General features: G+C 40.4%; 2 protein-coding genes across 2 annotated transcripts; one reads left to right on the plus strand and one right to left on the minus strand.

The window, feature by feature from the left end:
* The first annotated feature begins 2,607 nt into the window (after positions 1-2,607).
* Positions 2,608-5,346, plus strand: LOC116325054 (tubulin beta-1 chain). Its single transcript, XM_031745868.2, has 4 exons — positions 2,608-2,765; positions 3,732-3,840; positions 3,940-4,050; positions 4,133-5,346. The coding sequence occupies exons 1-4, from the start codon at positions 2,709-2,711 to the stop codon at positions 5,191-5,193; spliced, it is 1,338 nt and encodes a 445-aa protein (XP_031601728.2). The 5' UTR covers positions 2,608-2,708; the 3' UTR covers positions 5,194-5,346.
* A 437-nt stretch (positions 5,347-5,783) lies between these two features.
* On the minus strand, positions 5,784-9,261 carry bcl2l16 (BCL2 like 16). Its single transcript, XM_039621305.1, is given in 6 exon segments — positions 5,784-5,850; positions 5,852-5,874; positions 8,834-8,914; positions 8,916-9,079; positions 9,082-9,135; positions 9,138-9,261. Coding segments are annotated over 6 exon segments (513 nt in total).
* Between the last annotated feature and the right edge of the window lie 3,657 nt (positions 9,262-12,918).

Raw genomic sequence — 12,918 nt, forward strand, 5'->3', positions numbered from 1 at the left:
GATGCATATGATTAGCACAATACGTTTCTAAACATTAGTTCATTTTCTCTTAAAAAAGCTAAAAGTTCTTCATCTGGTTTTCCAAGAACCAGAATTAGGAACATTGTGCCACAGAATCCATGTATGGACTTCTGGATTGGGCTGTGGAAATGGTTTTTTCTAAGACCATATTACCGGTAGAACAATTTGTAAAACGCTTTGAGCTGACTCAAAATTCTGTTGCACTGGACTATATACTGTGGAGACTGCAATTTAACATACACAGTCGCATACACAATACGTTCTGTTAGACAGTGACAGTTATGTTTTATTTGTGTGTGTGTGTGTCTCCCAACTCCATCTGTCTCTTTAATGTAATATTGATCTGGCTACTGGAGGCTGAGTGCTGAATGCTGCAGTGTGCTGAGAGATGCTGACTCATAGAAAGCAGCATCAGTTCAGTTGAATGCACCGTGTGCTGCTGTACTGTAAGCACGTTGTGGGAAGAGGTTCATCATGACTGACTACACTCATAAAGAACATTAAACAGCAAAAGTATCTCCTCCCAGTGCCCTAAAAGGCTTTCTTCATGCTTTACCTGACTCTGGCTGTCACCACAAACCACTGAGTGGTGCACACACATTTCATGCCACACCATAGAAAGAGATCAGTGAATAATTGATTAGTAATGGCACAAAGGCAATAGGAACAATAATGACTCAGATCTAAAAGAATACAGAATTTGCTTTATTGCAATAAATTTATCTAGTTGATCTTATCAGAGCTGAAACCTGGAATTACTGAGATACTGAGGCCATTAGTCCAAGTTTTTTTTTCTCCCAGCAAGGCCCTAGCCAGACAAACATAATCTTCCTCTAAAAACCTTTGATTATAACAATTATTATTTTCTTCTATGCATTTATTGTTTTCACTCCAAACAGAATCTACAGTCACACACATTATTCTTCAATGGTACAATTCCAGATGTGGATTGGAGCTAACTGTTAAATTAATAATGTTTAACCTGCTCTTCTTTCCCAGTGTGATTCATTTTGAGATTATTTAACAACAAGTAAAAACTATAAGTAAACAACAAGTAAAGGCAAAACCAATAAAATTATCCTAGGTGAGATCTGATCTTTGGCCTCCAAGTCAAAAGTCAAGCGTGAAGGTTTTCCTGCACGTCTACTCTAATCAAACATCATTTAATGCAGGATTCCACCTTGCCAATTTGATTTCACAGAACTGAAGCCATAAATTTACTGATAAAAGTTCATGGTACGGGGCAGGGCCGAACACTACTGGGTACATCTCCATGTTGGTAACTTCCTGCAAATACACCTGAAAACAACAGTCCTCAGTTCAGCTATGAGAAGCTAACTGCTCATTTGTTTGTATCCTGCCATACTTTCCCTGATGTAGCTCTGTCATTGAGCAGAAATTGTCATTGTCATTGTGTGTCAGATTACAACACATACAATGCATGAGAATAACCTATATTGTATGATTTAAGCACAGCAGAGTCTGCGTGTATTCTCGTCCATCCAGGCGCAGGGTGAATGAGAACAAAATTAGATTTAAATAATAACTGATATAAACTACTCTACATACCACACGCATTTCAACTATCCTAAAGGCAGCACATCTGTAAAACATTTTGTGAAGAACTGAGTCCATCCCTGTGTCTGTGCCACTGTCACCTGACATCCAGATTATCTATTAATAAGCACGTGTGCTCTCATTTGGTTTTACTCATTTAAAGCACCCAGTACAGTTCTAGATTCAACGTTTTTGCGGTTTCACCACACCTTCTACACCCATTATTGTGAGAATCAACAAGAGGAAAGAGCTTCATAAGATGGACTCCAGAAACTTGGCATAAAGTGCATGTTGCTTGTTGTAAAGGTATAAGAGACCAGGCTGGCTCTTTGTCCTGAATCAGTACTCTACATCATTGTTTTATTAATAATGTGCTAAATATGTAAAGGGACTGCATGTTTCCTATTTCAATTGTCATTATGCTGATAATCCTATAGACTTATTGTTCTCACTTTTACTAAATCTAACTATTATTATAAACCACTAGAAAAGGGAAAGGAAATTGTAAATGATATTGCAGAATCCAGCTGGATCTGTCTACACCCAGGCCTGAGACCGGCATAACTGGAAATCACTGTCAAGCCCTCGAGTAAAAAGCACAGACGTCTGAAAGCCATGGTTAGCTCTACTGCGTCAGCTTCCGCAAGGAATATTTCTGATAAAATGGTCAGCCACGTGGACTGTTGCTCCTACTACCAGCCCACTCGGATCACTGTTTTATATCCTAATGAATCGAAATGCTCTAATTTAGTCGACGAGATCAAACCTCTAGCTGTCTGCACTAGGAGCTAACACTGGGATGTGAAAAAAATAATCCCTTTACAGTGTCGCATTTTCTTTCCACCATCACGAGGAAGTAGGCCAACGTCTACAGATTAGACGTTAGTCATAAATTTGAGATGAAAATGATAGGCAGACCGGTTAAACCAATCAGAGATTAGCACATGAACTTTTGATTGGTTTAAATTTGTGTCTATAAAGGAAGTGTTCGCTTATTAGCCAATAGGCACTTGAGTTAACGCCTTAAGGGCGTTATCCTGGACGTATAAAGTAAAGCGTTGAGCCATTCGTTACGCACTTCAAGTGAACCAAAGTCTGTTGTTGAAAGGCGAACGCTACCTCCAGTAAATATGAGGGAAATTGTCCATCTTCAGGCCGGCCAGTGCGGAAACCAGATTGGTGCCAAGGTTAGTGAAAATTCGGGTCGTTTCAGCACGTTATTTAGTTGCTTTATTTACGATCAAAGTGTTCTTTGCACCAGAAGCCCGTGCTTTGTGCTCGTTACGTCCCAGAAGCCACACCCTGGGAATATCAACGTGTCCTACTTAACTAATTTCTTAGCCAACATTTAACTATAGACATAACTATATTTTGAGAAGTTTGTAGAACCGTAATATGTCGACGTCTAATTAAATTAAATGGGGAAAAATAAATGCAGTGTTGAACAGTTTAAAGATTTCCGTGCAACTTTTGTTTTTGTTATAAAAAAAAGACAAAGTTGCTGATAAGCTGAAGGGTAACTCTAATTATTGACGTTTTTACGTCGAATTAACGGAAACTGAACTTGGCCATTGTTCTCTTGGTATATGCTGCACTGCGGAAAAAAGGGAAGTGAAGCTACGGATTGTCGACAGAAAACGCAAGAAGCCTGAAGTAAAACAGCCCTATAGATGATATGCTAGATGGGTTTGTGGGTTAAACTTTAATCTTAAAGATTTTGTCACATAAATCGGGTTATTTTTTTTTTTTTATTTGATCGGAATTACCGGCTTCTTGCGGCCTACTTCGTGCTTTTGCTGCAGCCCGGCTTTTTGCCTGTAGTGGGCGGTTAGTGACGTAGCAAGGAATGTTCAAATTCATAACCATAGCAGCCAATGGCGTATGAGACCGCGCGCGCCTATAGCAGAACGGCGGGAAATTGTCGACCATTTTAAACTGACGTTAAGAATCAGGCGCGTGGCTTCATTGATATTTATGATTTGTAAATGTAACCCTAAATCACATTACTGCAACATCATAAAAACTACAGAATGTTACATATGTTGTACTGTGCCTCTTAAAAGAACTATAGATTAGGATGAGATTGCTCTAGTCACCTTCTTATTGCTCCCTCATGTTTAACTTTCTATTTGTATTTGTTTGTTTATTTATAGTTTTGGGAGGTGATCAGTGATGAGCATGGCATTGACCCAACTGGCACTTACCACGGTGACAGTGACCTGCAGCTGGACAGGATCAATGTCTACTACAATGAAGCATCAGGTAAGTACATCATCCATACAGCTTGGACTAGGGCTGTGAGTGGATTTGATGATATTTAACTGGACATTTTTCTTTCTGTTATTAAAAAAAATAAATTAGGTGGCAAATATGTGCCCCGTGCTGTCCTTGTGGATCTGGAGCCAGGCACCATGGACTCTGTGAGGTCTGGTCCCTTTGGCCAAGTCTTCAGACCAGACAACTTCGTTTTTGGTAAGTTGCATTATATTATGTGGAAATGTCCAGATTATGGTGCACTCTGGTTACTAAATTTAGTCTGGATTTGTTTATGCAGGCCAGAGCGGTGCTGGTAACAACTGGGCCAAGGGTCACTACACAGAAGGTGCAGAGCTGGTGGACTCTGTCCTGGATGTGGTGAGGAAGGAGGCAGAGAGCTGCGACTGCCTGCAGGGCTTCCAGCTCACACACTCCCTGGGTGGCGGTACGGGATCTGGTATGGGCACACTGCTCATCAGCAAGATCCGCGAAGAGTATCCTGACCGCATTATGAACACCTTCAGCGTGGTGCCTTCCCCAAAAGTATCAGACACAGTTGTTGAGCCCTACAACGCCACATTATCTGTTCATCAGCTTGTAGAAAACACAGATGAGACCTACTGCATCGACAACGAGGCCCTCTATGACATCTGCTTCCGCACCCTTAAACTCACAACCCCTTCGTATGGTGACCTCAACCATTTAGTCTCTGCAACGATGAGTGGCGTCACCACGTGCCTCAGGTTCCCTGGACAGCTCAATGCTGACCTGCGCAAGCTGGCTGTAAACATGGTGCCATTCCCTCGTCTGCACTTCTTCATGCCAGGCTTTGCTCCTCTCACAAGCAGGGGTAGCCAGCAGTACAGATCACTCACTGTACCAGAGCTCACCCAGCAGATGTTCGATGCCAAGAACATGATGGCTGCCTGTGACCCACGTCACGGTCGTTATCTGACAGTGGCTGCCATCTTCCGTGGGCGCATGTCCATGAAGGAGGTCGACGAGCAGATGCTGAATGTGCAGAATAAGAACAGCAGCTACTTCGTTGAATGGATCCCCAACAACGTCAAGACTGCAGTCTGCGACATTCCTCCCAGAGGTCTCAAGATGGCTGCCACCTTTATTGGTAATAGCACAGCAATCCAAGAGCTGTTTAAGCGCATCTCGGAGCAGTTCACTGCCATGTTCAGGCGTAAAGCTTTCCTTCACTGGTACACTGGTGAGGGTATGGATGAGATGGAGTTCACTGAGGCAGAAAGCAACATGAATGACCTGGTGTCAGAGTACCAGCAGTACCAGGATGCCACTGCTGAGGAGGAGGGAGAGTTTGAGGAGGAAGGTGAAGAGGACCTGGCCTAAGTTTACTGTTGCACAGCTGTTAAATCTGTCTCTCCCCAACTTTGTCATGAGTACCTGACCTAAAGTCTTTCCCAGTCTTCTGTTCAGTTTTTCACTGAGGTGTTATCCTGTCTTGTCCTGTTTCATTGTTCTGAATAAAAGTTAAAAGGCACATTTCAAGTTTCTTCCTTTTTTTTTTTTTTTTTCCCCCTAAATGGGACTTAATATTTGCAGATGGTCTACACTGTATATAAAGTGTAGTTTCTTAACCGTGCTGTAGTCTGTGCAGCAGTAACTGAAATACAAAAATTATTTTGACTAGCTTAGTTTATACAGTGTCTATGAAGAAAGCTGGCTCTTAAACTGTTAATATAAACAAATGGGCTTAAAAAGATGCAACTATCAGATCATGATTAGCAGTTTCATTATTAATTCACTATATTCCATTTCTCACTAGTTGCAGAAAGTGCTATCTCACCACCCAAAAACATAGCTGTGCTGTCTACAGTGTAATGTGAAAATCACTTGAGAGAAATTTAAAAGCACTAGGTACTTTTGATGTGCTTGTGTTGGGGTTTTTTTTTTTTTAAGTCAGTAGGGGGTGGTGTTGGCTAAGACATTCTCTTCCACAAAAGTGTCCAGCTGCATACTCTCAGCTGGCAAATCAGGTCCTGCTTTTCCAAAATGTGATACAAAACCATGCTTCCAGGGAGGAGAGAAAAGCATTTAAGTTAAATACTATAATATAATATGGGCTGCCAATATAAGCTAATTTTAATGGCACCTGATTCAAATGTAAAAAAAAAAAAAAAGACCCCAGCCTCAGTGGCAAATGAATCTGTTTCTGGTAGCTTCACATGGAAAATCAACCAAATGTAAGATAATCTCAACAGAATCTGAAAAAGACTAAAGCAGTTAAGAATACAGGTCATTGTCTGTCTAGCATGATGGTTAAATCCTCAAATTAGTCCGGAAATCTTGGAGAAATTATAGAAACTTTGTCTTTATTTAGCTATTCAAAATAATTACAAAATTACCCTTTTACCATCTTAAAAATAAAGCAAAATTTCAAAGATCTCTGTCTACAGTAAATGCAACAGTTTGTTGGCAGATTAAACTGTCTTTATGGGTCTCAGTAAAACAGTCAAACGGACAGCTGCAGCTAGACCAGAGAAGTTGGGTGCATTACTATTGTTCTCAAATCTGGCTTCCTATGTCCCAAAGGATAACTTTTAAAATACATCTACAAGTTTACAAGGCACTCAGTGAACTTGGATTGTATTACATTTCAAATCTACCTGTTTTACAAAAAAAAAAAAAAAAAACCATCCAGAACTCTCAGGGGAACAGGAACTGGCCTTTGTATTCCTGGAAAAAGATTAAATCAGTGAAGCAGCTTTTAGTTTTTATGCCCTGTAGAACAAACTCCCTGAAACCTGAGATTAGCTTCATCTAAATCAGGCCTGAAAAACTTTATTCTTTGAAGTGGTTTATCGATAAACTATGTTTGTAACCCCATGTTCACATAGAGTCTAACGATTAGCCTTTACACAGAGGATAGCATAAAACAACTGTCCCAAGGACATAACATAGACTGAGTCCTCCTAAAGTTTTACTGCTTTTTTGACATTGCTTTCACCTAGGCTGTAGCAGAAACAACCTGAATTCACTGGGACAATGTCTACAGTGGACATGTGTGGTATGTGGGAACATGAGATAAGACTTTTGTAATGGGTTGTTCCCCATGGTCTCTAGATTAGTCATTAGAGTAGATTAGAGTAAAACCCAAATTCTAATAAAACAGAAAAACTCCCTTTTAATAGGAAGACACCTCCAGCAGAGTCAGACTGCGGGAGGGGCAGTGAGGGAAGTGAGACACAACCAAAAGCACACTGTATAAGAGAGCCAGGGGTCAATAATAAGTAATAATTAAATGCAAATTGGTGCATACATCTTTAAATCTTGTTCGCTGTATCCTGTTAGTGCCATATCTAGAGTAACAATAAAGAATGTGAAATCACTTCAGTCAGAGATGGAGAAAGATGTAAGAAAGAGAAGATAGGAGTGGAAGAAGGCATGTTATCATTTAAAGGAAAGGAAAGCTCACGAACATTTTACAAACTAGAAATTTAAGAATGACATATAATGTCCTATTTTTTTACATCAGATGCCAGATCTGTATAAGGCAGGGATAGCTCAGTAGGTAAAGTGGTGGCCCCATGGTTGGAAGGTCGGGGGTTTGAATCCACTGAACGGCTACCCTGATGTACCCCTGAGCAAGGTACTGTCCCTACACACTGCTCCCCGGGCGCTACACTGGTGGCTGCCCACTGCTTCACTGGGTGAATGGGTTAAATGCAGAGGAGTAATTTCCATACGAGGACTAACACATTAAGATGGAAATTCTTTTAATGTTGTGAAACATCCTACAAAACATACTGTGATATAATAACTTTGTGTTATTCAAAGGTTTAATGAAAATAACAGGCAGCTTATTCAAAGGATAAACAGGTTAGATTTCAGTACTGTTCTGAATTTACAGTATATACACTATTGGACCGATGCACTGCAGTGTTAGGTTACATAAAGGGCAATTCAAGTCACAAGGCACTTTATATTGTAACCCAATGTTCAGACAACCCCTATGAGGAAGCACTTAGTGACAGTAGGAAGGAAAAACTCCCTTTTAACAGAAAGAAAGCTAACCATCTGCCATGACCAATTGGGGGTGAGGGGGAAGGAGACAGGACAAATGACATGCTTTGGAAGAGAGCCAGAGATTATTAAAAAGTAATGAATGAATAAAAAGTGCTGTTTAAACACAGAGAGACTGAAAACAGGCAAGTGAAGGAGAAATACTCTGGACATGAGGCTCAAGTTATGCACTATTATATGACAGCTAAACTAAGTTCAGTAAACGCAGTAATTCAGTTCAATTCAATTTTATCTATACTATGAGCAATCACTTTGGCGACAGTGGGAAGGAAAAACTCCCCTAAACAGAACCAGGCTCAGGGAGGGGCAGCCATCTGCCACGACTGGTTTGGTAGAGAGAAGGAAGACAGGACAAAAGACATGCTGTGGAAGAGAGCCAGAGATTAATAACAAGTATGATTCAATGGAGAGAGGTCTATTAACACACAGTGAGTGAGAAAAGTGACTGAAGAATAAATGGTGAAGACTCCATCAACAGAAGACATTAACACAAATCTATGAACACGGGATATGCTTTCTGATTCTTCTTATTGTTATTTTATCATATGTGCACTATATCATAGCATGTATTATACATATATGGTTTTGTTTATTTAAAATGTCTGTTTGTGTCCTTCTTTTTGTCCCTCTGTGAAGCACTCTAAGTTACCTTGTGTCTGAAAAGTGCTATAAAATGACTAACGTGACTTGATGTGACTAGAACAAATATGTTAAATGAAATTCTGTTACAATCTTTGCACACTCTCAGTTTTTTGAAAACAATTGGTCCCAGTGGTCTGGCATATAACGCGTCACACCATTAATTGGAAATGTTAAACTCTTTTTGCTCATGACAGGGAACTGTACTCAGACTGGGATAGCAGCACAAGTGTTTTCTTTACCAGTCTCAGGTAAAGCTGCATCATTGGAAATGTAAGATCCATGGTTGCTGTACATATTTTCTTACCCGACTTCCCTTGTCTCTTATCTCAGGGCAGGTGACCTGCTCCACATAAGCCCCAACACACTCCTTCAGCTGGGGCAGGACCATCACCACCCCCACTGTCATGACAGTGTATAGCCATCTGGCCAGCTAGCACATGTACAGACAGTACAGTGATCAGTACGGTACTCCAGGCCAGGTCCTGGCGCTGTGTCCCAGGCGTAGAGGGAAAGAAGTGCTCGTCCGGGATACATATGAGGATCAGGCAGTAAGGAGGTCATTGCCAGCATGGCGAATGGCTGCAGTGCAGGCTGTGGGGACTGGACCCATGGTTCCATGTGCACTGCCACTGGTTAGTCTATGTAGTCATAAGTCATTAGAAAAGCTTCTCTAACCAGAGGGTCAGAACTGTTGACGCCCAGTCTGACCTCTGGCACCTCTGACTGACACATAGCTTCAATATACAACAAGCTGTATTCTCATCAGGCTGACAGCCAAAGCCAAGCAGTACTACATTCCTCAATCCCATCAGTCCGCCTTGGGAGAGCAGGGATGCTGTCCATGTCAAAAGAGCACAGAAAAGAAAAGAAAAAAAGAACATTCTTATTGATTAATTCATTTTTTTAGTATCTATAACTTACCTTCTACTCAAAAAAAAAAAAAAAAAATACCAGCAGGTGAAGCAGTGCAGTCCTCAAGACTTTGACAATATGTGCTGCAGTCACATAGTGTCACACAGTCCCCTTACCAGCTAAATATAGAGCTCTAGTTGGAAACTGACACTGACCTCAGCATCATATGCACAATCACAGCTTGCTGACACACATCGTTATTCCAACACAACTAAATATGCTCAATAAAGCACTCAGAGAACAGCACACACACTTTACAGCAAACAATCAGAAGCCATGCCATGATGCTGGGAGCTTTAGCTTTGTCTGTGTAATCAGAATGTTTTGCAGGAATATGAAAGTTCCTTTTTTTTAACATTGAAAGTTTCTTGTTTTGACACTAAGTTCATTGTGAAGGCACTTGAACGAGTCTGTCACAGAGCGAACACAGAGAGACAGACAACCATTCACACTCACATATGAGGATCAGGCAGGCTGTGTTCTCTGTCACATTCACACCTGTGGACAATTTAGAATCAACAATTAAGGAAGCCCCAAAAAACAAAACAAAACCAAAACATAACAAAAATTAGTTTTTAAACACAACCAGCATGAAGAAGTGTTGGTTGGCTGTATGGATGAACTGTAACATCCATTTTCATCCATATTTTAAGAAAGTATTTAAGAAAGTGTTCTTAAATAGAAATGGTTACTGACGAAGGTCGTACAGACCGAAATGTTGCAAATGAATTAAAATAACAGTAAGCGGGACAGTGTGTGGAAGTTATACCACATTTCCACAAATATTTTTCCTTCTATGTACATGCCATTTATATAGGTGTGCAGAGATTTTGATTTGATTTAAATTTGAACAATTCATGTTTTTTTCTGTGAAAATAAAAGCCAACTCTAATAAAAATAGAAAACTATAATAACTGGGTGGATTATCCCTTTAAAAAGTGCAGCCATGCTTGTTTTTCACCACATGGGAGCACTCATGTATTACTAGTTCACTAGCTGGGCCCACGTCCTCATTTAAGTTTGACAGCGTTATAGTAGGTAAAGGTGAATGCTTTGATGTGAACTGAGCTGTGTTTGGGGAAGGCCTCGAAGGGGACTGGCGATGGCTCCCGGGCCTGGCAGATCCCCGTGTACTAAACAGAAGTGAAGAAGCTGAAGAATGGAGAACAAGGAGGGAGGGAGGGTGGGGCACGTAAATGAGAATGATCAGCTTGCAGAACTGGGGGAACCTATATAAATGACAGCCGGAAGGAGCGTGTTTGGAGGCGTGGTCCTGCTCCTGAAATTCCGATACATAATCTCCAATCAAACTACCCCTCATTTACCATTGTGTGTGTGTGTGTGTGTGTGTTTCCCTTCCATATAAATTCACAATGTATGTTCTGCCAGATGGCCATAAAGCACAGTACCTTTAATAGTACCACTTGATCATGTCTTTGCTCCACTATAAATCAGTATATTAACAACCAACATAAATGGCATACATGCGTTTAATTGAGCCCTGTGTGGTGCTTAAAGCCATTTCATGAAAGGAGAGCAAATGCTTCAGGACAATGTAGCTTTAGCCTGAATCTCAGTTCTTAGGAGAGTTCTCACGGGGAATCGCCCACAATTTAAACACATTTCCTTCAGTGAAATTTAAATGTTTGCATTTAAATACGTATTGAATACATCAGCTCAGAGAATGTGTGAAGAGAGTTAGAGAGAGTTAATTGGCTTGCATGTGTGACTTGATCTTCAAAACCTTTTTCTAGTAAACACACACCTACACACACGCACACACACACTACTTCTGATATGCTATCTAGAGTGAGTGGGTAAATGGTTACATAGTTGTTCCCCATTGCTGAGCCAGGAAGAAAGGAAGTCACATGGCTGATAGAGGCTCCTATCAGGCCTCTCATATGCTCATGTGGCAACATCTGCAAGTTGGGGCACTTCCCCTCTCCTGTAGAGAGGTTTTAGGTCTGCCGACATAGCTGAACTTGAAAGGAAGCTGCAAAGTTAACAGGAAACACGCTGTGACTTTGTTGCCATTTGACTCCGTTGAGCATTTTTCTTTTTCCTGTTTTGTTTTGTTTTTTTGCAAAATGCAGTATGCTGACATACAACACTAACATGCTGCTGTGAACCAGGTGAAATGTTTGCCACTGTCACCACATTAGCAGTGTTAGCATTCTGCTAGTACATTTTGCTAGTGAGCAAAAAAGCCAGGCAATGGTCATGACTAGTATAATCAAAAACTAAACTATTTAAAATGTCAGATGATGAAGGATTTTTCATCTGGTCCATGTCAGTGTCAGGTCCTCGACTGATTGTTTGTTTGGCAGAGTTAAAATCAGACTCTGACAGCTCAGCATGTACCACAGAATCACTGCACCATAAAAAGTTGATTCTGTTCATCTGGACGATTGAGCATGCATCAAGACATCAAAAGTTTAAGGAAAACACTAAAAACAAAGAAGCATGCAACTCAGGAGGTGGGTTGGGATGGTTTTCTGAATACTATTTCTCCACCTTATAAAAAGTCTCTGAATTAATTCAGGGCTGAAAACAGTGCTGTTAAATATGGTTTGCGTAAGATGGGTGTATTAAAGATGGGTTTCATGTTTAATGTGGTCATGGCAGGGCATAAAGTTAATGTGTTAATGTTAAGATTTTGTATCTGTTAGACACTTCAGTTTAAATCCTTCACTCTTTCTAGAAATCCTTTTTCTAAACAAAAATTCTCCCAAATATTAATTTACAGTTGCCTTCTTTTCTAGCTTTGAACAGGATCTGCTTTAGTTTCTATACAAACTTCTTTGGATGTCTGTGATATTTGGGCTGGGTTTTTATGGGCACTGTACTAATAAACTACAGAGAGGTCTTGTTGTTCATCCAGTCCTGGCTAAACAACATCTTGTTTGCTTACCTTGTTTGTATTTCTTGTAATCCTTACTGCATTTCTCTCATATTTGTCTCTCCTGAGACATTTTTGTCAGTAAAACAAACAACAACAAACACAACAACAATAGCAATAGTAATAATAATAAGAATATTACTATTATATGACCTAAATAAAACAAAGACAAATTATCTGCTATTATTCCAAAGCATTATGTACATTGTGTATAGCTGCTGAGGAGATCTTAAGTGAAGGTAACTGATTACTAAAGATAACTAATCAGTAAGATGAGGTGTGCATTTGCACAGAGCAGATTTTTTGCAGAGGAGATACAACAAAGTTGTGTTCTGCTGAATGGAACAATGCCGTTTTTACGTGTGTGTGTGTGTGTGTGTGCGTGCGTGTGTGTGTGTGTATTTGCCTGTTATCTTTTAACGGCACAAGAGTATTTCTTACTCTCAGGAAGTGGCTTATCAACATCTACACAGAAGTAGAAGTGTACTTTTAAGTTTCTAACCGGTGGGGAAAAAAGGCTCCAGTGAAAGCTCCAAGGTGACAGAGAAAGGTTGAACAAGACAGACGGACGAAAA

This window comes from Oreochromis aureus, linkage group 12 (assembly GCF_013358895.1).
Source record: "Oreochromis aureus strain Israel breed Guangdong linkage group 12, ZZ_aureus, whole genome shotgun sequence".
Classification (NCBI taxonomy): Eukaryota; Metazoa; Chordata; class Actinopteri; order Cichliformes; family Cichlidae; genus Oreochromis; species Oreochromis aureus.